This window comes from Enoplosus armatus, chromosome 19 (genome assembly GCF_043641665.1).
Source record: "Enoplosus armatus isolate fEnoArm2 chromosome 19, fEnoArm2.hap1, whole genome shotgun sequence".
Lineage (NCBI taxonomy): Eukaryota > Metazoa > Chordata > Actinopteri > Centrarchiformes > Enoplosidae > Enoplosus > Enoplosus armatus.
The window spans coordinates 10,831,301-10,853,817 of NC_092198.1; the positions used below are offsets into that span (position 1 = coordinate 10,831,301).

General features: G+C 40.9%; 1 protein-coding gene across 1 annotated transcript; it reads left to right on the top strand.

Annotated features, from left to right (window-relative positions):
* Window positions 1–1,789: 1,789 nt before the first annotated feature.
* Window positions 1,790–21,325, top strand: hbs1l (HBS1-like translational GTPase). Its single transcript, XM_070925458.1, has 18 exons — window positions 1,790–1,909; window positions 2,479–2,547; window positions 2,841–2,972; window positions 3,207–3,458; window positions 12,620–12,728; window positions 12,906–13,159; window positions 13,951–14,116; window positions 14,721–14,838; window positions 16,058–16,204; window positions 16,634–16,708; window positions 16,825–16,942; window positions 18,222–18,290; window positions 18,405–18,509; window positions 19,062–19,152; window positions 19,292–19,400; window positions 19,600–19,700; window positions 19,933–20,077; window positions 20,280–21,325. The coding sequence occupies exons 1-18, from the start codon at window positions 1,867–1,869 to the stop codon at window positions 20,289–20,291; spliced, it is 2,115 nt and encodes a 704-aa protein (XP_070781559.1). The 5' UTR covers window positions 1,790–1,866; the 3' UTR covers window positions 20,292–21,325.
* The last annotated feature ends 1,192 nt before the right edge of the window (window positions 21,326–22,517 follow it).

Genomic DNA, 22,517 nt, shown 5'->3' on the forward strand with positions numbered 1-22,517 from the left:
TTTAGTGATGCAAAGGAAGAGTTCCCTCACTGTCACCTGTGTGACCCTGTAAAGTGAGCATGTTCGTGTCTGTTTACTTGTATGCATGTGTTCCATGTGTGCATGTGCAGTTGTTTATTTTGACATGTAGATGTGCAACTAAGACTTCAAAATGCAGGAAGTGGAATTTTAGAGGGGAAACCTCCACCCACTTACAGACACACACGCACACTCAGGCAAGACTGTGCACAATAAATAATAAACTCCTTGACGATCCCCTCGATATGAATGATCCCTCTCCTGTTCTTATTAACCTTTGTCAATTAAAGCTGCTCCTTGTCAAACTGCCACTTGCAATATGAGCCATTCATTGTGAAAAGGTCTTCACAATTACCTAAGCAGACGTCTTTCTTTATTCTGCTCTATTTTTAGATTGGGGAGACACGCCAAACCTCATATTTCATTTCACCATGCAGATGTGCAAGTGTATACTTCACCTGCCTCACTGGTATCAGATTATTGTCTGACATTTTCATCTTCTTCTCTTTCATTGGCACATAGGCCAGTGTAGATGAGATCAGGACAACATAATGTATCAAAAGCCACATATGCATACATCTGCACACATAAAGTACATGAAGATGTGCAAAGACCAAGTCACAGATAAGCATGTGCACATACACATGCTTGTGAATGCACAAACACAAGCACACACAGGGGTGCAAACATCTCATTTCTTTTCCTTTTGTGGTCGACAGGCTATAAGTTTCTTGTGGTACAAAGATAGTAGGAAAAAATGATGTCACTCATTGGGTGCGTGTGTTTGTGCAAGGTGTAGAGTGTGGGCTCAGATGGGTTGGTCTCTAACCATAGGGCATAACCTTTGACAAAAAATGGTTTAGACATTCACACCCCAAGATCATAGGTGGGATTGAAGGTTGTATGTATACTTTGTGCAGGCAGACTCTCTCATGTTCTTTCTGTGCACTCTTCTTGACCTCTTAAACTGAAATAATTTTCTCATGATTGTGCAGAGAGGAAAAAGCTCTTGGCCACTTTGTAATTTGTGTTGTTCATCTGTGATATTGTGCTTCCTCTTTTGCATTAATTTCATTGTTAAAATTAATCTTAAGTGTTTCCTCACTCATATAACAGAACAGTGTTTGGCTGTATGCAGGTGCAAACATAGTCACAACCTTTCATCAGATGATCATTATCATCATTACCACAGCCACCATCATCATCACCCTCATGAAGGTCACTGGGTTTTCCAAGAACAGGACTAATGACCTTTAAGGCATTAACCCCTTTACTGTTCTTTCAGTTCAGACCCTAGTGACACTAATAACTAGATCTCCATTCTGCTCTATACTGATGAAACTTGCATCTCTTCCTGCTATTATGTTAAAAGTATACTGTATATTTTAGGTTTTACTTTGTTTTACTCCTAGTTATTCCGATACACATGTATATCCGTTCAACTGCTGCCAACACGCTCTGTGAACATCAACTGATTGGAAGTCAGTTTCTCTCCGTCAGACAGAGTGCAAATTGTGAAGCTTGTTTGGAAGATCTGATCCCAGGCCGCATTGGTGGAACTGCAACAGGAAGTTACGTCAGCCAAAAAAACAACCCAAACACATTTAACATTTATTTTAATGACTATATCGTACACCATCAATTAAAAGACAGGAATACGACAAAACTAAACACTTTTTGTCAGTGTTTTAATTTATTTATTTCCGAGGTTGCAGAATCAAATCTGACCTGCCGACTGCTGTACTTTCACACAGCAGCAGCATTGGAATCCGGGCACTGAGTCACGTCACAACAGTTTGTGGGCCGAAAAACATTAACGTTGGGGCCGAGAGAGGACACTTAGACAAAATGTCTCGGCACAGAAATGTTCGAGGTTACAACTACGACGAAGGTAGATAACCTTAACTAGGTGTTGGTTGCGGCTTAAACGTCACGGCAAGGCCCGCTAAACTCGTTAGCCGCTAAGCTAAAATTCACTGTTGTTGATTGTAGCTCTAGTGGCTAACGCTAGCTAGTTTTGCTGTCGTGTAACTTGGCAACTGGCACAACAACATTGCACTATAATACAAGTATCTGCGTATATATCCAAGCATTCCGGCTAACGTTATAAGGTTGAAAGTTTACTATAGCTAATAATGTAGCTAATGTTTACGTTTACTAAAGTTGACGACAGCTACTTAGCTAACTTGCTAACTTTCCAGTGTTTTACAAGAAATGTTACAAGCTTCTAGTTCATTATTGGATATGGTATATTGACATCCCCTGACCATATTAACTTATTAAGCCTCCCAATTTGTCAAACCTCGTGTGAAGTAATCAAAGAAAATTACCTGGCAACCAATTTACTGTTTGTTGTGCATTCTGTAAAGTTGCTGACAAGGCAAAGTAACAGCTGTAACAAAATACTCTTTCTCCTTACAGCAACTGCATTTTTTGAACCTCACTTATATTCTTTTCTAGACTTTGACGATGATGACATGTATGGACAGTCTGTGGATGATGACTACTGCTGTATATCACCAGCAACAGGTTCGTATCAGTGAATGTAAAATTATAGGTGGGCTTAATGGTACGTCAACAAGTATGTGTATGTTTGCTGATATATAGACAATATTAATCTGTGAGAATTTAGTTTCGTATGATTTTTATTTCCAGTTAAAGAAAACAATATTTACTTCTGACACATAAATGAAAAATGAAAATCTAAGATTTTTAAAGTTTATTTTAGGATTGATTATTGTGTTTAAATTACCACTGCAATTATACACCATTAACCAGACATCACATCGTAAAGATAGTAAAGATGTTTTTGTTTTATACAGCAAATCAGTTCATCTACTCGCGTCAAGAGAGACAAACACCAAAGGAGGAGCCTTTAGAGGAGGAAGGATATGAAGATGAGGATGTACCCATGTCCCCTACCATCAGCCACAACCTTGACCCTCTTGATCAAGGTAATATTATGCAGTCCACAACAGTATGCAAGTGACAAATGACAGGTTCAAATGACATTTCTTCTGACCTTTACCTTTGATCTTTGTGTTTTGAAAATGTGCAATTAAAGACATTAAGATCCTGTTGATTTAGTAGTTTTATTCTTATTTTCTTGATCTATTCTTTGTTATCTTTGTTTAATCTGTCATTTCTGGACCACAAATACAATGTCTGTGTCTAATGTGTGTCTGTAGCCAAGCTGTTTTCCTGTCTGGACCATATGCGGACTGTGCTGGGAGATGCAGTGCAAGACTCAGTCCTGACCCAGGCAGCCATGAAATGTGGATTCGACCCACAGAGGGCACTGGATTCAGTCTTGTCTGAAGACACTAAGACAGCCCCAGTTACCAGAAGTACCAGTGAGGAGACGGCTTCGGTAGCAAGAGTTAGCCAGGAGAAAGCGCCGCTTCCACAAAGAATCAAGCAAGAGGCCGTGGCTGAAAAAGGTACGCCTGGGGCGGATCAAATTATTATAATTTTATTGGTCAGGAATTGTTGTCCTTGACTGGTCCACCGTAGTCACATATCAGAGATTGGTTATTGGTGGCATTTGAACATTTTCTCCAGTTGCCAAGCAAAGCACAGGATCTTTTGAAGGTTTTTGTCCGGTACTCAAAGCAATAGATATTTCACAGTTAGTTTTTACATTTTTTTTGTCATGTAGGTACTGATAGATCTAGTTTCCATTTTGAAGGAATAATATTCAATTACCTGATTTCATAAATACAGGCTGGTACCAGTGCACAAAAAAAGGCCTAGGCTATTTGTATCACCTGATCATCAATTAAAAGTAGTTCAGTATAGATAGACATTGCTAGTCAAATGATTTTGAATATCCCAAATTTGAGCATTTTTGATTATATCTTAGATAATATTCTCACTGTAATGTAATTTAAGAGTGATACAACAATATAGTGAAGGAATGGGTATAAGTGAAGTGATCAATATATGTGGCTTGTTGTGCCGAGAGCTTATCAGTTTAAAGGGCTGTAAATACAAATTAGGCTGCTGTTATTACTGTGTCTTCAGAGGACGCTTGAACAAAAGATAATTTAAAATAATGTTCATTAGTATTGTGTACATGAAAGCTTCACAGCCAGGGGCATTTCATTGCTCATTTCACACAAATGTGTGCGATGACACATTTTAAGTCACGCAAATGCAAGTGTTTAACAAAGTGCCTTCTTTCTGTTCTTTTCCCTCTTGTTTATGGTACGATTCATCTGACTTCTGTTCTTTGGTCCTCTTGTCTCTCGTCTTCGACATCTGCAATTGGCTTTTGTAAGGTAAGGAGCCCGCTTGTTTGCTTCTCACACAGACATCACATCCAAGGCACATAAACCCCAGACCGATGGGTGCAAACACACACAAACACATGTGCAAGTAAATGCACCAAACTTGCGTGACCTCTTATCGCAACATAAGGCTGACCCAGTGGTTAGGAACACTGGTCCTGGCGTTAGTGGTACCAGTCTTGCACAGCTCATGTCTGAGCATAAGCAGAAGGCGTCAGGAGTAGTTGACATAGGGCGAGGTTTGGGTGTTCCCTCATTAAGTGCTCTCGCCATGGGACCTAATTCACCTCCATCCATTATGTCTAATCAGAATAGTCTTTCATTGGGAACGTTGGCGTCTTTAAACACATCTTCAGCATCTCACAGCTCAGCTCCCTCCCTGCTTTTAGTTTCACTCAGTAGCCTGTCGCTAAACAACCCTAAGATAACAAGTGCAAGCTCTTCTCTGGCTGCTCCTCCTGGGTTTGGGAGTCTCAGTTCTGTCCTCCAGAGCAACCAGCACTCAGTGGGAGTTGGGACTGGAGGCAAAGCCACAATGGCTGATCCCAAGGGAAGCCCATCATTGGCCGATTTAATTCAGGAACATTCAAACCGCAGCCCAACAACTATCAGTAACTGCTTCCCTACTCCACAAAGCAGCATAACTTCTGTGAAGTGTCAGGGGATGGCTGCACCAGCACAACCGCTCTTGCTGTCCGAGCTCGCTTCACAGCACCAAAACAGGAATACACACATTAAATCGCAACCGCAGAGCACTGAACGACCAGCAAACACTCTCCCTTTTTCTAAACCATCCAACATTATTCCTGCAAGCCTAGGGTCTGGGGCTGTCTCATTGTCTCAGCTAGCCCTGCAGCATCAAACCAACAGTTCCTTAGCTTCCCCTCAACCCGTCAGCAATGAATCTCCAGCAAATGCACTGAAGCAACCATCTGGCGTCTCTGAGCTGCTCTCTTTGTCACATTTGGCGTCTGAACACAAAAGCACAACCTCAACCACCTCAAGTGGGTCACATTTCTCTCTCACCTCGCTCCTTTCACCAGCAAAACCAGAGAGGGCTGGTGTGTTGGCAGAAAGTAGTATAGAGGGTGGGACCAAGCTTAAACTCGACCACAAACCATACCACCAAAACTCCAGGCCACTTAAGCTGAGGCAGACTATTGATTTGAGTGCGCTCATGGCCCAGTCAGATGAAGCGAGCCCTTGTCACTTCGACAACGACCTCCCTTCACCGTCCTCTCCAGCTCCTGTTGCCTTGGGGCTGGATTCTTCTGTTTTTGCACAACCATCAGTATTTGCGATTACGTTGTCAACTCAGAGCGGCAGACAACAGAAGAGGATGAGGAATGTATTGAAGGGGAAAATAAGAGGTCAGAGGACAGAATGTGGTTTCCAGGCCTTCCTCTGTAAATCTCAGGACAAACTCAAAGAGCAGCAAACTCCACTCTCGCCAGTTGTACCGTTCTGCTTCGACACCCCTTCACCTGATGACATCGTCCGCGCTAATCAGCGAAAAGCCTTCACCAGATAGAAGACCCTAGAGGAAATAAAAAGCACTTAATTCAGTTGCGTCCTGGTTGGTGCTAAATTGACTCACTTTGGAGAGATCTTTTTGGTGACTTTAGCTGCACCAACTGAACTAAACTCAAAGAGATGCAGCACTCAGGGTCATCACTCCTTATGAACCTTTTTAACTGTGTCCCACAATCAGTCATGTGGAGTAATGCAACTTTTGGGACCAACAGCACGACAGATGACACACTGCTGCTGAAAAAACTCTGCTAGAAACAGTATTACCACAGCATTTATGTATTGCTTTATTTTATAGAGGCAAGAAAACAAGTCTCACGTTGCTACTACATGCATAACAATGATGTTTTAGTCAAAAATGAACTACTCAAACGACTCTGGCAGCTTGAAAATAATCGCAGCTATGTGAACTTTCAAAGGACTCAGTATTTTAAGAACTTTTAAAATCATTTTTTTCTCATTTACTGTAGTTAACGTTTTTTCTACTTTTTAAATTTGATTCTTATTTTTTGTATGCTTAGATGACCATTGGCTTTTTAATTGACATTTTGTATGAAAGTTAAGTAGTTTAATCTTAGCCAGGAAAATTCAAAATATATCTCCTTTTGCATGGCCTCTTTTTTTTTTTTTTTTTAGATATGAGCTGCAAGAACCCTCAAAAGAGAAAAAGAGGTTGATTTTGTTTGCAGGTGTGCTGCAGCTATTGGAATATGGATCAGTTAACCATTGTGCTGGTTTACTGCTGCCTGTGTTTTGAGATCATGGGGTAGACATTTTGGTTTAGAGGACACCTGGTGATTTTCCCATGAGGAGGCGAGAACATGCACATGCAGACAGACAGACAGACAGACAGACAGACAGACAGACAGACAGACAGACACACACACACACACACACACACACACACACACACACATAGACAAGTGAACACTTTTAATGTTTAGTATTGAAGAGAAGAGTTTACTCTGACGTGAACTGAATGAATGAACGAACTGTGAATAAAGAGTGTACAGAATGAGTCAATATGAATGCCTTCAGACCTGAGGTAAAATGAGATTTTCTTGCTCTTACAAACTTTTAATATTACGATGTACAAATGGGTTTGATTTACACTGGGTGTGTCATCACACTCTGCCAGAGGTTAATTTGTCAATTTTGAAATAAAGATGACTGAGTTTATGTACACTGAATGCACCTGTGTCTGGGCGTGTCTCTCTGGCTGTGTGCGGGTGTGCTTTAGTGTATCTGAGTGTAAAATTATATCTTTTTAGGGTTGTTGTATTAAACAAATTCTACGTAACCAGTTAAAACAGTTTTCTATTCTGTATTTGAATCTGAAATATGACGAGAGTATTATGTACAGTAGTAAGTCTATATTTACGGATGAACTACTGGCATGTCCATTTCGTGAACTCTGCATTATGTATCTGGTGCAGTGTATGCATTTTTTTTAGGTTAGCCCAAAGTTTCTTAAGGCAGTTCACATGTTTTGTGTGAGTCATTGGTACTGGTTTGAATGTAGAATCTTGCCCTTACAGATACGAATGATTAAGACTTAAGATTGGACTGGTTCAAGGGTTGGTAGATAGCATTGTGTACTAACAGCAACTACTCCGAGGAGACCTGTTGTATGTGCGGTCTTGTTAACTCTAGAAATGGGTAACCTCACTGTTGTTGTCAGGACTCTGGTGTGTGTTGTAGTTATGAGACAGGAGGAGTTGATGAGGGCTGATGTCAAACTTTCCTCACTGTTTAGTCATTTTCTTGTAGAGTTTCATTGTTGTCTTAAATGTGGGAATGCTCTTCTTGTGAAGGGGTAGGGTTTGGGCTAGATGTGGTGTGTAAACTTTATACAGGTGCAGAGAGCGGAGTGAAGTGGACCCTCAGGGTGTCAAACATAGACTGGTGAGCCTGAGGGTAATGATAGATAATAAAGGGCAGATAGTGGTAATAATGACAAGTCAAACATTGCAAGTCAAACAGGTTTCTCAGTGTATGCATAGTCCTGGGAGCATCATGATGTTTGGAAATAATTAGGTGGATGTTGTAGTCTGTTTCTTGAGGGAAGATTTGATCTTCTGCATTTTTAGATTTTGCACTGTGAAAATCTAGAAATGAATAAGTGTTATCAGCAACTGGGTTGGTCCAGCAACAGTTTCGTCCTTTTTCTCTTAAGGCGAGCCAGTGTGTGGGTTTGAGCAGGAAGCTGCACTCTTGGAGAAAATGTCACCCCAAGCACACACACCGACTCGACATTAGCAGCCAATCATCTTACTTTGTGTGTGTGTGTGTCTTACACCACCTACGTAGGAAAATCTGATCATGTCTCTCGACTTTCACAGCTTTGTCAAAAGCTTTGACAGATCAAATAATTGTGTGTCTTTACAGGCTCTGCATTTCTGCAAGGCGTCAATGTTGCACAAACATATTTTAGTTGTGATGTGGTGCAAACACTGGAAAATACCATTTTACTCACAACTAGTGGTCAAAAGAAAGCGGGTGCATTTGGACTTGCGTGCCATCAGTGCTACTGCTTTGTTGTGGCGCAATATGTTAACCGGAAAAAAGGCTACGAGAGAAGTATGATTCTTAAAGCTGCATTATTATTACAAGGAATACAAGAGTTGGGTACTGCAGAGGTTGAAGGCAAATAAAAGTTCTCCATAAAGAAGTGATTTGACAGTTTGCAGCAGGCAGGCTTCAGAAAGCATTCTGCTTCATTTATCGTCTGCTTGTTGTGGAAAACTGCAGCTTGAATCCAAAAACCTTGTTATGGCAGCAATAATGTTTTTGTGCAAACTTATCAGTGAAAGCGCAGTTTGTGTCAGCTTGGTACCAACCTGTATACTAAAATTTTCAGTTTTGGAGTTAGTTGCTCACGTTGGAAGCTCAGCGTAAATATGACTACTTCTCACGTCAACTTTGCAGAAAGGCAACACTGTCCTATTTTTATCCAGCTGCTTGACTAACATGCACAACAGGAAAGCAAACTTAATTCATGGCATGGTCAATTTGATTTGAGCTCCTAAAATGAAACATGTTGTGCAACTCTTCTCCAGTCTTCTGTATTTTTGCCTGTCTTGCCTTTATCAGGGTTGATGATGATTACAAGTCTTTCAGAAACGTCACTAAAAAAATCTGCCTCACGTTGTGATTTCCATGCCTGTTGGTTAGATGGTTGATAAAGTGAGTTTCCAGCATAGAGACATCATTTTATTTTGAAAGCCCAAGAGTTCATATATGTTATTGCATCTTGCAGAATGTTTTGCCTTTTTATACCCTGTTTCGTGCTTCTTTGGAAACTCCAGATGTGCAGTCGTGTTCGTCACTCAAAAAAGCTGCCATCGGACTCCAACTAAAGCAGGAGAGCACTGAATGGAAAGTGAATGCACCGCAGACTGTCACTTGAAATAGGTTGGAAAATAATAATGGATGAATTATTTTGGTAAACAATATAAATACAAATGTGCATTGACATTATGGTTCTCATGCTGTTTTGAAATCTGTCTGTAAACAGGAGATGAGACTTCTCAGGTGGTTAGTATGACTCAAGGTTGACTGTCTGCTGAGTAGGTGGGTGTAGAGGATGAGGAGGTGTCTTTTATAGATGTCATTCTATGAAATGTTGAGTGGTGGTACTGACTGTGTGTGTGTGACTCATCCTGAAAGGGATCAGATGGGCCCTACTCAGAGCCTTTCCCTCAGCCAGCAGTCTCATTGCCTTCATAGTTATTTTCAATCATACATTCATTGATTTTTTAAAAATGTGAATGAAGTTTAACTCTTAGCTTGCTTCATATACATTAATTTAGAGCAAAAATTGGCTGCCATGTGCAAGGGAGTGCCAAAATGTAGGTTTTTAATTCCAAGCATATTACCAGGTGACTTTACTTCATATTCTCTGGTGGAAATCACTGTAAGTAACCTAAACTTAAAGCTTGAATTGAACTGTACTGAATTGTACTCTTGGCACTTTGTTCCCTCATAGTTACCAATCTGAGAGAGCTAACCTCTACACCGGCCCAGACTCAGATACAATACTTGAATCAGTTCAAATGTTTTTCCCCTCACTTTCCCCCACAGTAGGCCTATGAAGATTTGACTTGAATCAAACATAATTCTTGTCTTTCATAGCCTTTAGCGGCCTCAAGTGGTGGGGAGCCTCACTCTCAAAATTGTTTCTCCAGAATTCTCATTTTTTATTGTTGTGACCATCAAAGAAGTATATGAAATATGAAATTGTTTTATTAAATATTCTTGGAAAAGTTCTTTCAGGAGAAAGTTCAGGTTATGGCACAGTGTGTACTTGATGCTGTCAAACATGGAGACATTAAAAGTATCAACAATGAAAACACCTAATGTAGTGAATATGATATGAAGGTATAGCATCTGACTTCTTTCCATCCCTCATCCTTTCTCTTTCTCTTGGGTCTCTTACTCTTACTTGCGCAACATAATGCCCTGCGAGGTTGTCAGCCACCCCATTACCTGCCCTTGTTATTTTACTTTTACCTGCATACTTGTGTGTATTTGGATGGGGGGGCAGGGGGGTTGGGGGGGGGGGGGGGGGGGGTGATATTTGCATATCCTGGGCGGGCTCCTCTTATCCTGTGCTCAGTTGGGCCCTCAGGCCAAGGTGTACAAATGAATTACTCTATAAGTGACAGTAAGGGTCCCCTACACTAGAGAAATCCTGGATGGGAGGACGCCAACTGTTTACCTGCCAGTCCAAACAGTGTAAAGAGATCCTGCTCCAAGCCGCTGCCCCCAGGGTACCCAAAAAAAAAAATATGGCAAGTCAGTTGTTTGCAAAGGTTGTTACAATCTTTTGACAGAGCAACATGGCTGGTAGTTAAAAAGGGGGTTGTTTATTGTTTAAGACCTTGGGGGTGTTAAGTAGGGTGCGCCTGTCAGTTTCACCCCAGGTTAAAATATAGAGGTGAAGACCTGAAAACAAAAAAAAAATCCCTTCAGGTACTTATAATTACGGGTTGGTGATGTAGATGTGCAGTTGTTATGTTGTGGTTTTTCCAAAATGTAAATTAGGTGAGGTGTAGGTTTAGCTAGGTGATCCTATTACATGATCTTATTTGATTTAATGTGATCAAGTGAGATCATTTGTTTCACAGCTGATGTTCCATCTAAATGAATCGCAATCTGGCTGGTGTTCTGTTTGCCACAGGTGGCAGAAACCTCCACGTCACTGTAGTAGGGACCAGAAAAGCCCCCAGCTGCAGGAAGAACCTAAATTCCCCAGAGAGTCCTTTTTGTTTCTCCATCTCATGTTGCTGCTTACTGCAGGATGAATAACACCGTAATGATGCATGTTTCAGTGATGACAGTAGTGTTAAAGTGTTTTTAGGTGCCTCTTTCTGCATGTGTCCATCTATTACAAGTATACATACTTTTCAGAACTTTCTGTATAGAAACACATTTATGCTATCCATCATTTTTAATGTACATCTAGCAGTTTTAAAGAGCTGTAACCTTTTTTAAATGAGAGTATCTTTGATGCAGCTTTGCCTTGGTTGTCCTCGTTTTCCAACTTTTGAACAGACGTGAATAGGAATGAAGAGCATGTTAATGTCATTACTTTATAAAGAAAGAAGTGTGTCTTCAGGGTGCAGTGAGCTGCCTCACTTGCGAATCAGTGTTTCAGAATGAGAGGGACTTTTTCTCTAATGCAGAGCCAGTCATTCAGAGAAAGCTTGGTTAGAGAAAGTCCATTAATAATTCTGTTGAATCACACCTCCTTACCTCTCGTTTTCCCTCAGGGTATTTTTCATGATGAATAAACTACATAAAGTATACAGGAGCCTAAAGGTCTTAAATCCTAAAAGACAAAGCAGTAAAAAAGGGAACACACTTTTAGCAGTATTCTTCTTGTCTGATTAAAGATCCTAAGACTGAGATGATGCAATAATACACACATTCACCTCCAGCCCTGCACTCTTGCTGAGGTGACACCTTTTTTCAAAAGATTCATTCTGCAAAATGCTGTGTCACACTGCTCTATTTACGTGGAGACGGGAGGCAACGGCCACTTCTGAAATTAACCCTCTCTGAGCCAGGATGTCACTGCCACACACATGCACACAAGACGCACACAGGGTGCAGTAGGCTCGGCTGTGCAGCCCAGTCTAAATGAATCAGTAGCAGGTTGATATGACTGGGACTGGTGGCCATTTGGGACTGGGATGACAAAGCAATGACCTCAACAAGTCTCGTTGCTGCAGAATATGAACTAACCAATCAGATAGACGGAGGCTCAACTGATTGCATCATATGCTTACACGTCAATACATACCATATATGCCATTTTATGTTACCATTTAGCAGATGCGTATTAGTCATTTTAAAAGGAAATAAAACACGGACTCTCAACTCTCTTCCCAGAGCTAGAAAAGCAGAAAAAGCAGAAACCAAAAGATCAAATCTGATGGTTAGACAAATTATCAGTCTGGAGCTGACTGTAAACTATAAACTGACATTTGAAAATGTGTGTATGTGTGTGTAAACTTTTACATCTAGATGATCATACAGTCACTGTCTTAACTAAGGGTCAGTAAAAGTATCTGGAGAAACCTTTCAGTGTCATCCTGGTTATGAGAGATAGTAGCGACTGTTTACTAATACATATAATCCGTGCCATTTTTAAATAGGAAAAAAAATGCCATATGCTCCTCCATGCTGTAGGCGTTGGCTACAGTGAGTCACGATTACCTTTTTGTTTGTGAGAAAGTGTACAGATTTGTTTCTCTCTTCCCTTTTTTTTTTTTTAGCTAAAAGCAGAGATGTGTCTCACATTAAACTGGACTCTGAAGTGGTACCCAAAGTGGCCCGCATGACCGTCTCTGGCAAGAAGCAGACCATGGGCTTCGATGTTCCGAGGTACCTAAATTTGGATAAGCTGTTTGATAACCTGAGTGGGTGTGATCACCCCAGCCCTGATCTTGTTTAGAAATACATTAGTGCTACTTGGAGGCTGTATGCTGGCATAATGATCTGTTGCAGAGAAGGGAAGCGTTGTTTTAATCATGGTGAAACCCCTCCACGTTCTCTCTTCAGCACAGGGGAGAACGGTGTCATCACCGCTTCAGTACGCCGAGGTGGCAGCCCTGAAAACGCCACCGCAGCAGCCCCTGCCTTGGAGTCCACGTCCAAACGTCCTGAGACTCCATCCAAAGGGTCAAATGGAGACGAGCCCCCCACAGTTCCCACACCAGGCCGCTCCTCTGGAAAGGCCCGGCAGTCGATCAATATCAAGGCTGAACTGGAGAAGAGGCAGGGGGGCAAACCTCTACTAAATTTGGTGGTTATAGGTAGGAAGGACATACACTAAACCAATCATAAACCACCCATAACTTAAGTTTATATCATTTCATAGAATCAGCACAATTGATCTGACTGATCATTTTTGATGCATTAAAAACACAGCTGGATACTTAAGTGGAGGAAGATCAGCAGTCATTTTATATCACTTAATTCTTTTAATGTTGGGGATTTTTCATATTTAGAAATATAGTAACAAAATGTCCACACATTGCAACATGAAGCTGTATTTAAAAAAGCAGTTCCAGTTTTTCCACCACATCTTTGAATTTGTAAATATACACGGTATGTTCCTCATTCACATAATCTGCCTGTTTTGTGCACATGTGTAAGTTTGATAGTCGTAGTTGAGTCGAACTGCAGACCAGTGCAGTTGCTCATCATATTTTCTCATTCTCAGTTACACCAGAAAAAGTGACTTTGCAGTTTCAGGAGTGCAGATGATTCTAGTTTCCCACAGCCTGCGAAACCTTTCGTTTTACCACGGTCCTCTCCTTTCCCCCTCTCACCCTCCATCCTTGTTCCCATTTCTGTCTACCTCTCTCTTGTGCAACGCTGCTTCTTTTCTCTCCCTATCTGTGGCTTCCCTTTGCCATGTCTTATCTTCTCTCTTTCCCTACCTGCCTTATCACTCTTGTTACATTCTTCCTCTTTTTCTGTCTGTCCTCACCCTCCCTGCTGTCTTCTGTCACTCCCCAACCTCTGAGCCCCTTTTCTCTTTCTGTTTCTTTGTTTCTACATCCTTACCTCCTTGGCGTTATTATATTATTCTTCTCTGCAGGTCATGTGGATGCAGGTAAAAGCACACTAATGGGCCACCTGCTTTATCTGCTGGGCAACGTCAACAAGCGCACCATGCACAAGTATGAGCAGGAATCAAAGAAGGCAGGAAAGGCCTCCTTTGCCTATGCTTGGGTCCTGGATGAAACTGGCGAGGAGAGGGACAGGTACATTTTGAGCGTGAAGCATCCACATTGAGGGCGGGGGTTAGATTTGGCAACAGCTGGACAAGGACACTTCCAGTCTCTTCCTGCTGTGTGCTTTGGCTGATAACAGACAAATCTTGAGAGTCTCATATTTTGGTACTGGGGATGGTTACTCCACATAATATTGTCATGGATGGCTTGTTCATTAGAAAGACCAGGTCTTCCCTATACTAGTCGGAACAGTTGCTGATAAATAGTGTTAACCCTGATGGGGCGCCTTTTTAACACGTAAGATATGCCCCTGTTTGCCCCTTCCTCTGTTGTTGTTACCAGAGTGAAACGGAAGTGAAATACGCCAGAAACAGAAAGTGACTCGGGTGGGAATCCATATTCACTTATGTTAACTTGAATCAGATGCGTAATGTTTACAGCGTCTGACTGAGAGCCTCGCCCCACTAGAGGATGTTGCTCATGAACTACTCATGAACCAACTACTCAGCACATTATTTACAGTATTTTCACGCTTAGTTTTACCTTTAATTTTTTGTATACATTGTAGATGTGTTTTTTTCAACTGGGTCAAATGGTTCTTAAAAATCCCCTCATTTATTTGTGCTTGCTGCAGAGGTGTGACAATGGATGTGGGCATGACCAACTTTGAGACAAACTCTAAGGTGGTGACCCTAATGGATGCGCCAGGACACAAAGACTTCATCCCCAACATGATCACAGGAGCTGCACAGGTACGCCAAGTAGAAGTATTCCAGCTGCCTGCACATGTGAATGAGATATCTCCAGGTATCAAAGTATGTACCTCCTAATGTTGCTGTTATAGGTGTATATACAGTAAAAGTGCAATTACAATTAAATTAGAACACCACATGTATGTAATGTAATATAATGTAATGTAATGCTAGTGCAAAACCTATGAGGCAGTTATCCCAGTATTCCTGAGCAAAGTGGCAGAGTAAAATCCTCTATTACAGTTTATTATATAATGCAACATTGATATACATTATATATAAAGAATCATTCATGAAAAATCTATAAAAAAAACTGCTCACGGATAATATAGACTGGAGTAACTGTATTTGGCTAATCCAGCAAATTAAATATCTGACATATCAAAGTACTTCAGTACGTCGATGCAAAAATCCAATACTGACAACATGGGTAATACACACAGAGATATTAAAGGGGTAGCTACCATGATGCAAAGGGTTTTGCAAAAGCATACATTATTATATTGTGCAACTCTAATGTAGTACAATGTGATTAATATTGATTAAACATATTCCTCCAATAACTCTAAAGTAAGCTACATTTATGGATTTACAATTTAAGATGATCATAATTTATCCTCACATTGAAACTACGCATTTTTCTAACTTTTCAAACCTCAGCTTAATTAAAATGGCTCCTTTTCCCTCCTTCAGTATACCCTCAGCTTGCCACACCCGTCAGCATGATTTGAAATAACTTGGTCGTGGTTTTGGGTGTTCGTGTCACAAGGTGTTTTTGCAGGCATGGGTGTGTGCTCGTCTGTCTCTGTTTTGAGACATTAATGTAATTTCTCTTTTTACCATATGACTGTCCTCACGTTCAGCCTCCTCATGGAGTGACTAAGGGGTTTTTGTTTTAAGCAAATTAACGTGTCAGTCAGTCACATACTCTGAAGCTCAAAAATGATATTTTTCAGCCTGTAATTATCTCTTGTAAAACATGTGTTTACTAATTAAAAAGTACAACAATTGCAATATTTTTATTTTAGTGCCTGTATGATGTATTTGACTGTATTTTGCTTTCTAATACATACTGCAAGTTAAAATATCTGTCATCGAAGAAGAGCAACAAATGAGTTCACTGTACTTGTACCATATGTGTGTGATTTTAATTCTCACATCTGCCTCAGCAGAAACAGATGCATGCGGTTCTTATCTTTCCCCTCGGCTCTCTCTCCAGGCTGACGTGGCTGTGCTTGTGGTGGATGCCAGCCGAGGAGAGTTTGAGGCAGGCTTCGAGGCGGGTGGTCAGACCAGAGAGCATGCCCTGTTGGTGCGCTCGCTTGGCGTCACTCAGCTGGCTGTAGCTGTCAACAAGATGGACCAGGTCAGACCTGCTACACATTACTGACACGAAGTGGGGATGTTTTTGTCTGTTGTAAACACTAGAGATATGCAACGTGGGTGATTTGACTGTGAAGACATTGTAATACAATATATTCCTTTTTAGAACAATCTAGATATTTCTTTGGCGTAAATCTGTAAAAAATGAAAGCAATTAGACTTGAGACCTGTTCTCACATGTTGGACTGCAATTTGTTGGTTTTCAGATTTTCTGGTAGTTCAAGATTTAAACATCTCTGAATGTTTGTGTCAGGAGAGAAGAAGGCCGTAGGGAACTGTGTGCGTGTGATTGTAATTTTGTTTTTGTTTCCCATAATCAACTGGCATGTTGTGTTCACATTTCCATTTCAAAGCCGTGCTGAAGGGGAAACTTTCTGTCTGTATTTTTCCTTTATATGTGTATACAAACCAGGTGAACTGGCAACAAGAGCGTTTCCAAGAAATAATTTCCAAACTTGGCCACTTTCTCAAGCAGGCTGGATTCAAGGTGAGTCACATGACACCTTAGGATATCAAACTCTCTAACAGTAATTTTATATATTTGGCTTAGAAGTATTTCCTAGTTTTCTTTTTGTTTGATCCACTGTTTATATGTTTTTCCAGGAGTCTGATGTTTTCTACATCCCCACCAGCGGCCTGTCAGGAGAGAACCTCGCCACCAGGAGTTCAGTGTCACAACTTACCTCTTGGTTCTCTGGTCCCAGCCTGCTGGAGCAGATTGGTAAAGCACACTGGCATGGTTCAAGCTGCCCAAAGCATTGACTGCCTTATGACAATGAGACACAGGTCTCTCTGAGGAAAAGTAAAAAAAAATACAAGCACAAGCTGCAATTCTGCCCTGTTTTCCATCATGGGTCTCTTGCAAATGGGCTTTAGGCTTTTGTGCAAGTTGATTGCACTGCATTAAATGCCCATTTGTAGTAGACTACTAGTGAATATTAAAAGCTTCTTTAACTTAAAAATCAACCAATGGAATGAAATCGTGCAAGTGAAAAACTTTACTGCCTTTAGGTTTTTCCTAAAAAGGGGGTGACACCATGAAATATCACTCGTCTAGCAAGTAATCACTTGGTTAAAGAGAGTTCCTAGAACCCTAATTAATTTGCATGAAAAGCGAGTGCCGCCAACAACTTCACTCTCAGTGGTTTTAAAGTGATACTCTAAATATAAGTAATTAACTAACCAAAATCTATTGGGTATCAAATACACCCCACCCTATAGGTTTGAGAAGTGGCTGTAAAACCTGTAGTATCCTCAGTCGCAGTTGTGATCACCTGAAATTTATTCAGTTACCATGTTGACAAGTTTGCACTGTGAAAATGTGCAATAGAAAATTCTCTTACATGTTGTTCATAATACACATATACACATTGATATGCTCGATAGTTTCAGTCATATTTGTTATTACTAAGATAAATGCACGGCTTCCCTGTTGTGCTTTTGCCCAGTTTGAAGCTGAAAGCTGCACAGGAAGTAGCATATCATTTAGCCATATTCTTGACAAAACTGTAGCCTAAACAATATACTGAGCATACGAGTGGAGAAGGGGATTATGCTGCTGGAGTGGTTTGAGACTTTTCTGTGAAAGCTGCAAATACTTTTAACCGACTGAATTGAAGCTAACCTCGGCCATGAAGCTTTTTACAGCCACACATAAAACCTACAGGGGGTGAATGTTTGATACTTGGCACACACTTGGTGGAATATTACTTCAAAATGACTCACTGCAGAACTGACATGTGAATAAATAAGAGGGAAATGATTTTCGGATATTTTCGAATTTCTTTTGAGTTTTCCATGTGTTTTCTTTCCACATTTTCACACACTGTGACTGTTGTTAAAGTGCTGATCATCTGGATTAATGGCCAGAGTATAGTTATTCATCCAGTACCAGAGAAAATGATTCATCACCACTTCTTACTTACTACACTTTCCTGCTCATCATTATTTTCTTCCTCCTTTTTATTTAGTCTTCTGTCTTTTTCCATCTCTTTCTAAAGATGCCTTCAAAGCCCCTCAGAGGTCCGTGGACAAACCTTTCAGACTGTGCGTCTCAGATGTTTTCAAAGGTAAAGTTACTGACACATACTTAACAAACAGCATATGCGATTTTTCTCACGTCCCTTTTCATTTCTCTTTTTCTAAATGGAAGAGATTGCTGATGTTGCATTTTCTCTTCCCAGACCAGGGCTCTGGCTTCTGTGTCACAGGGAAGATCGAGGCCGGTTATATTCAGACCGGAGACAGAATACTGGCTATGCCTCCCAATGAAACCTGCACCGTCAAAGGTACGCACTGGTGTGTCTTTGCTGCCAGGCGGGTGTGATGGCTAGCTTTGGTACTACACAGTATTTTCTTCAAAGATGGCAATGAGAGAAAAGGCACACAAACATTTTCTAAAACCTTGTTATTCAATGATTAATCATGAGGGCAGTTTAAAAACAAAGTCTCAACAAGCTCCATCATTATCTGCTGTAGCAGAGCATGAAGCCTGTGTTTCTAAACCTGCCTCTGTCTACGCCAGAGATAGCTGCTAATATGCTGATAAGGATGCCACTAGACTCACTGAGACACCCACTACACAGCTGGAAATACCGAAAAAAGACTTTCAACTTTAAGTGTTCAAAACACATTACTATAACTGGAATGGGACAGTCACACAATACAAATTCATTCACAATGTTTAAATTAACTAAGGATACTGGATCATACATTATCAGAATAACATGCCAGCTTCAAACACACCTGCATCTGAGTGCGCCCTTTTGTGCCTATCTGAATGTGGTGATGAACACTGCCATCCTGTGGCAGCTGGCTGACTTACACTCCATCTACAACAGGTATTACTCTGCATGATGAGCCTCTGGACTGGGCTGCAGCAGGAGACCACGTCAGCCTGACAGTCACTGGCATGGACATCATCAAGATCAAGTAAACAAAATGTTGTGACCGTTAATTTAATATAAGCTTGAAGGTCTGTTCTGCTTTCACCATCTTTACTGGTGATGTCTGTTGTGTGTGTTTCGATTGGGTACATGTGTATATTTAGATGATATCTGCTTCCTTCCAGGGTGGGCTGTGTGTTCTGCGATCCCAAGCAGCCTATCCGAGCCTGCACTCGATTCAGAGCCCGAATCCTTCTCTTCAACATCGAGGTCCCCATCACACAAGGCTTCCCAGTAAGTGCCAGCAAACATGCTCTCTCACACACACACACACACACACACACACACACACACACACACACACAGTATCAACAGTTTTTTTTATGTTAATTGCACCTGTGTGCTGGATGTACAGACTTACAACTCTGTTTCTGTTTCATTCTGTGTGCATGTTTGTTCATTGTGTGTGCGTGCGCGTGCGTGCTTGGTGTAGATATCGCTGCATTACCAAACAGTTAGTGAGCCGGCCACAATTAGGAAACTGATAAGCGTCCTACACAAGAGCAGTGGTGAGGTCCTCAAGAAGAAACCAAAGTGAGTGTTGGGGGGGGAGGCTTTGTATTACATTTTGTATTATAAATATACAGCAGATGTATTTCTAATTAAAAACTGCTGCAGTGTGTACGGCTATTACTTTCTATTTTATTAGATATGAAAGATGAAAGATAATTCAAATGAAATAACGCTAGAAAATAAAATTTATGTTGGTTTAGGTGGGTGTGTTATCGTTACTTCCTCTGTGTGTGTGTGTGTCTTTTCTGTTAAGGTGTTTGAGTAAGGGTATGAATGCCATTGTCGAGATCCAGACCCAGAGGCCGGTGTCATTAGAGCTGTACAAGGACTACAAGGAACTGGGCCGCTTCATGCTGCGATATGTCGGCTCCACCATTGCTGCAGGGGTTGTCACTGAGGTAAACTACTCTCCTGTTCTTGAGGTGTACTCTTCTACTCTACGTATCTTTTATATCTCAGCATTTAGGCCTTTAAGAAGTAATGAGTTAATAGTGAGATTGCTGAGCATGTTCGATCCATATGGAAGATCTTTTGAGATGACATTAACTTTAGTTCAGTTTTTTCCCTCTTTGATAAAGTCTCCTTTTTTCCTCACTGCAGATCAAAGAATGAAGAGCCAGTCAGGTGTTGCTCTGGAGACTGCATGCAGCTAGCGACAAAGTGCAATTCTTGAAGAGATGTCACGCATGGACTCAGAGCGTCACATCCATCCATCCATCCATCCATCTCTCTCTCTCTTTCCAGTAGCTGCTTCACCTGACTACCGATCAACACCAAACTGTACAGACACCAACCATGTGGCAAGATGCGGAGCAGCCTCCTCCGTCAAACAGGCGCATTACCCAGCAACCCCCCCAGTTCACACTTAGTAAAACCATGTTGCCCTAAATGAATCAAATCAGTAACATCATTGGACTCTCAAAGACGATCCTACCATGCTGAGATTTCCACAGTGATTCATTTCACTGTACTCTCGTTGAAGGAGCTGCAGCAGATCAGAAGACTCCTGGTGTAGCAACCAGTGCAGATAGTTTAACTGGAGCTGTTAACAAATTGGCCGTGATGTGAGGTCGACAATTGCTTGTTAAGATGAGGAATTAGCAACTTAATAAGGCTTTCTTAATCAAAGCCACTCACCTGAAATTATTTATTTTAAATTTAGACAGAACTGAAAGACTGAGATGAGATGTCATACAGCAGCTGAAGGCAAAACATTTGATATTATTTTTAGTAGAAGTATGTGGTTTGCCTCTCAAATCCATAACTAATGGGACAAGGTTCCCTCTAACCAAGGTAGGGTAGTTTGTGAGCAAAAAAGGGATACTTAAAATTTCTCCTCACTCTGGATAAAGACAGAGAATTCTCATTTATGTAAACAAAAAAGATACATAACTTTAAATGCTTCTACAGTAAAGCACAAAAATGCTTTTTGAAGTGCCAATCTGTGTTTTGCACGCTCAGCTAAGTGGAGGAGGAGGGTTGGAGGAGCTGTGTTTCTGTTTCTCCATGTGTTACATCAGACATGTTGGTGAAGGAAGATGATGCGAAATGAACATGACATCAATAATCTGTGGTTTGAGTTTTGATTTTAGCAGTTTGAAGTGTCTCTTTCTGCCTAACTGTAAAAAACATCCTTTAAAGCCTTGTGACAGCTTTATGGCCTATAGTCATTATATACATGGCATCCTGTGTGCCTGGGTTTTTCTATCTGTATACATATGTAAAAGTAAGTAGGAAGTGAAAATGTAGAGCTGATCATTTCCCGCTAGGTTTGACAGTGACGAAGCTGGGGTTGTTCCCGCTGGAGTGGAAAGCACCACGAACACACATCTCACTGAGTGGGTATGGAAGGGATCTTGCAGCACTACACATTCTGCAAGCAAAAATGTTTAAAACATTCTAAACAAAGTAAAAAAGGTTTTCTGTTTCTAGCTGTGGTCTCAGTGGGTAGAGTTGCTCAGCACTTCCAGTTTTACAACTTTTTCGTAATTGTTGATATGGTGGAAAGACGGAGAGAGAGGATGATTTTTCAGTTAAAGTGAAGTGAGAAAGATGGGAAAACATCAGAGGAGATCAGAATTTAATTAGCAATGACGAGTCAATGCAAAGAGTGAAGGGAAATGAATCCAGAGACGAACACTTTTTGCCTTTTTATTTTGTTGATGTAGCTCAAAGGCATCACCATCCTGGTCATAAATAAAGCTCCCAAGCTAAGAGAGCTGCAGTCAATAAAAGGTGCTTTTCTGTTTTGAAAAAATGTAGACGTGTTTTAGTAGTTTGCAAACTCAAAAAACAAAACTCTAAAGCTCTGAGAGGAATTATATTGATTGTTTTGTACGGATTGTGAGTCTAAAAGGACAAAAAGTGTATCCTGCCTGTCCACAAAAGCCCTACACTTACCAAAGTAATTGTGGGGGGAGGACTGCACACAAACGAAAAGAACAAAGTAGCAGTTAAGAGTTGTAAATTGAGGTAAAAACAGCCCCAAGAGTCACAATCAGATACAGATGTATATAATGTCTGATGTTTGCTTTGTGAGGGTTTCCAAGGTGGCATCTTTCTTAGATCTCTCTTTGGTGGGAGTCTGCTGCAAACTTGTGACAAAGGTGTTGTCAGATTATGTGTCTGATTAACAGTTAGCAATCTCTTTAGTTCCTGTATGCATACACAGGAAAGTAATTGTGCATGGCAGTGGGCTACAGGTTAGTTATGCAGAGAATGGACAGAAAGACAGTAACACAATGCAGTAACCCTACAATACATAGAGACTCGATTCGCTCCTCTTTGGACCTGATTTTAGCTGATCCTATTATTGCTGATATAGTTGACACATACTGC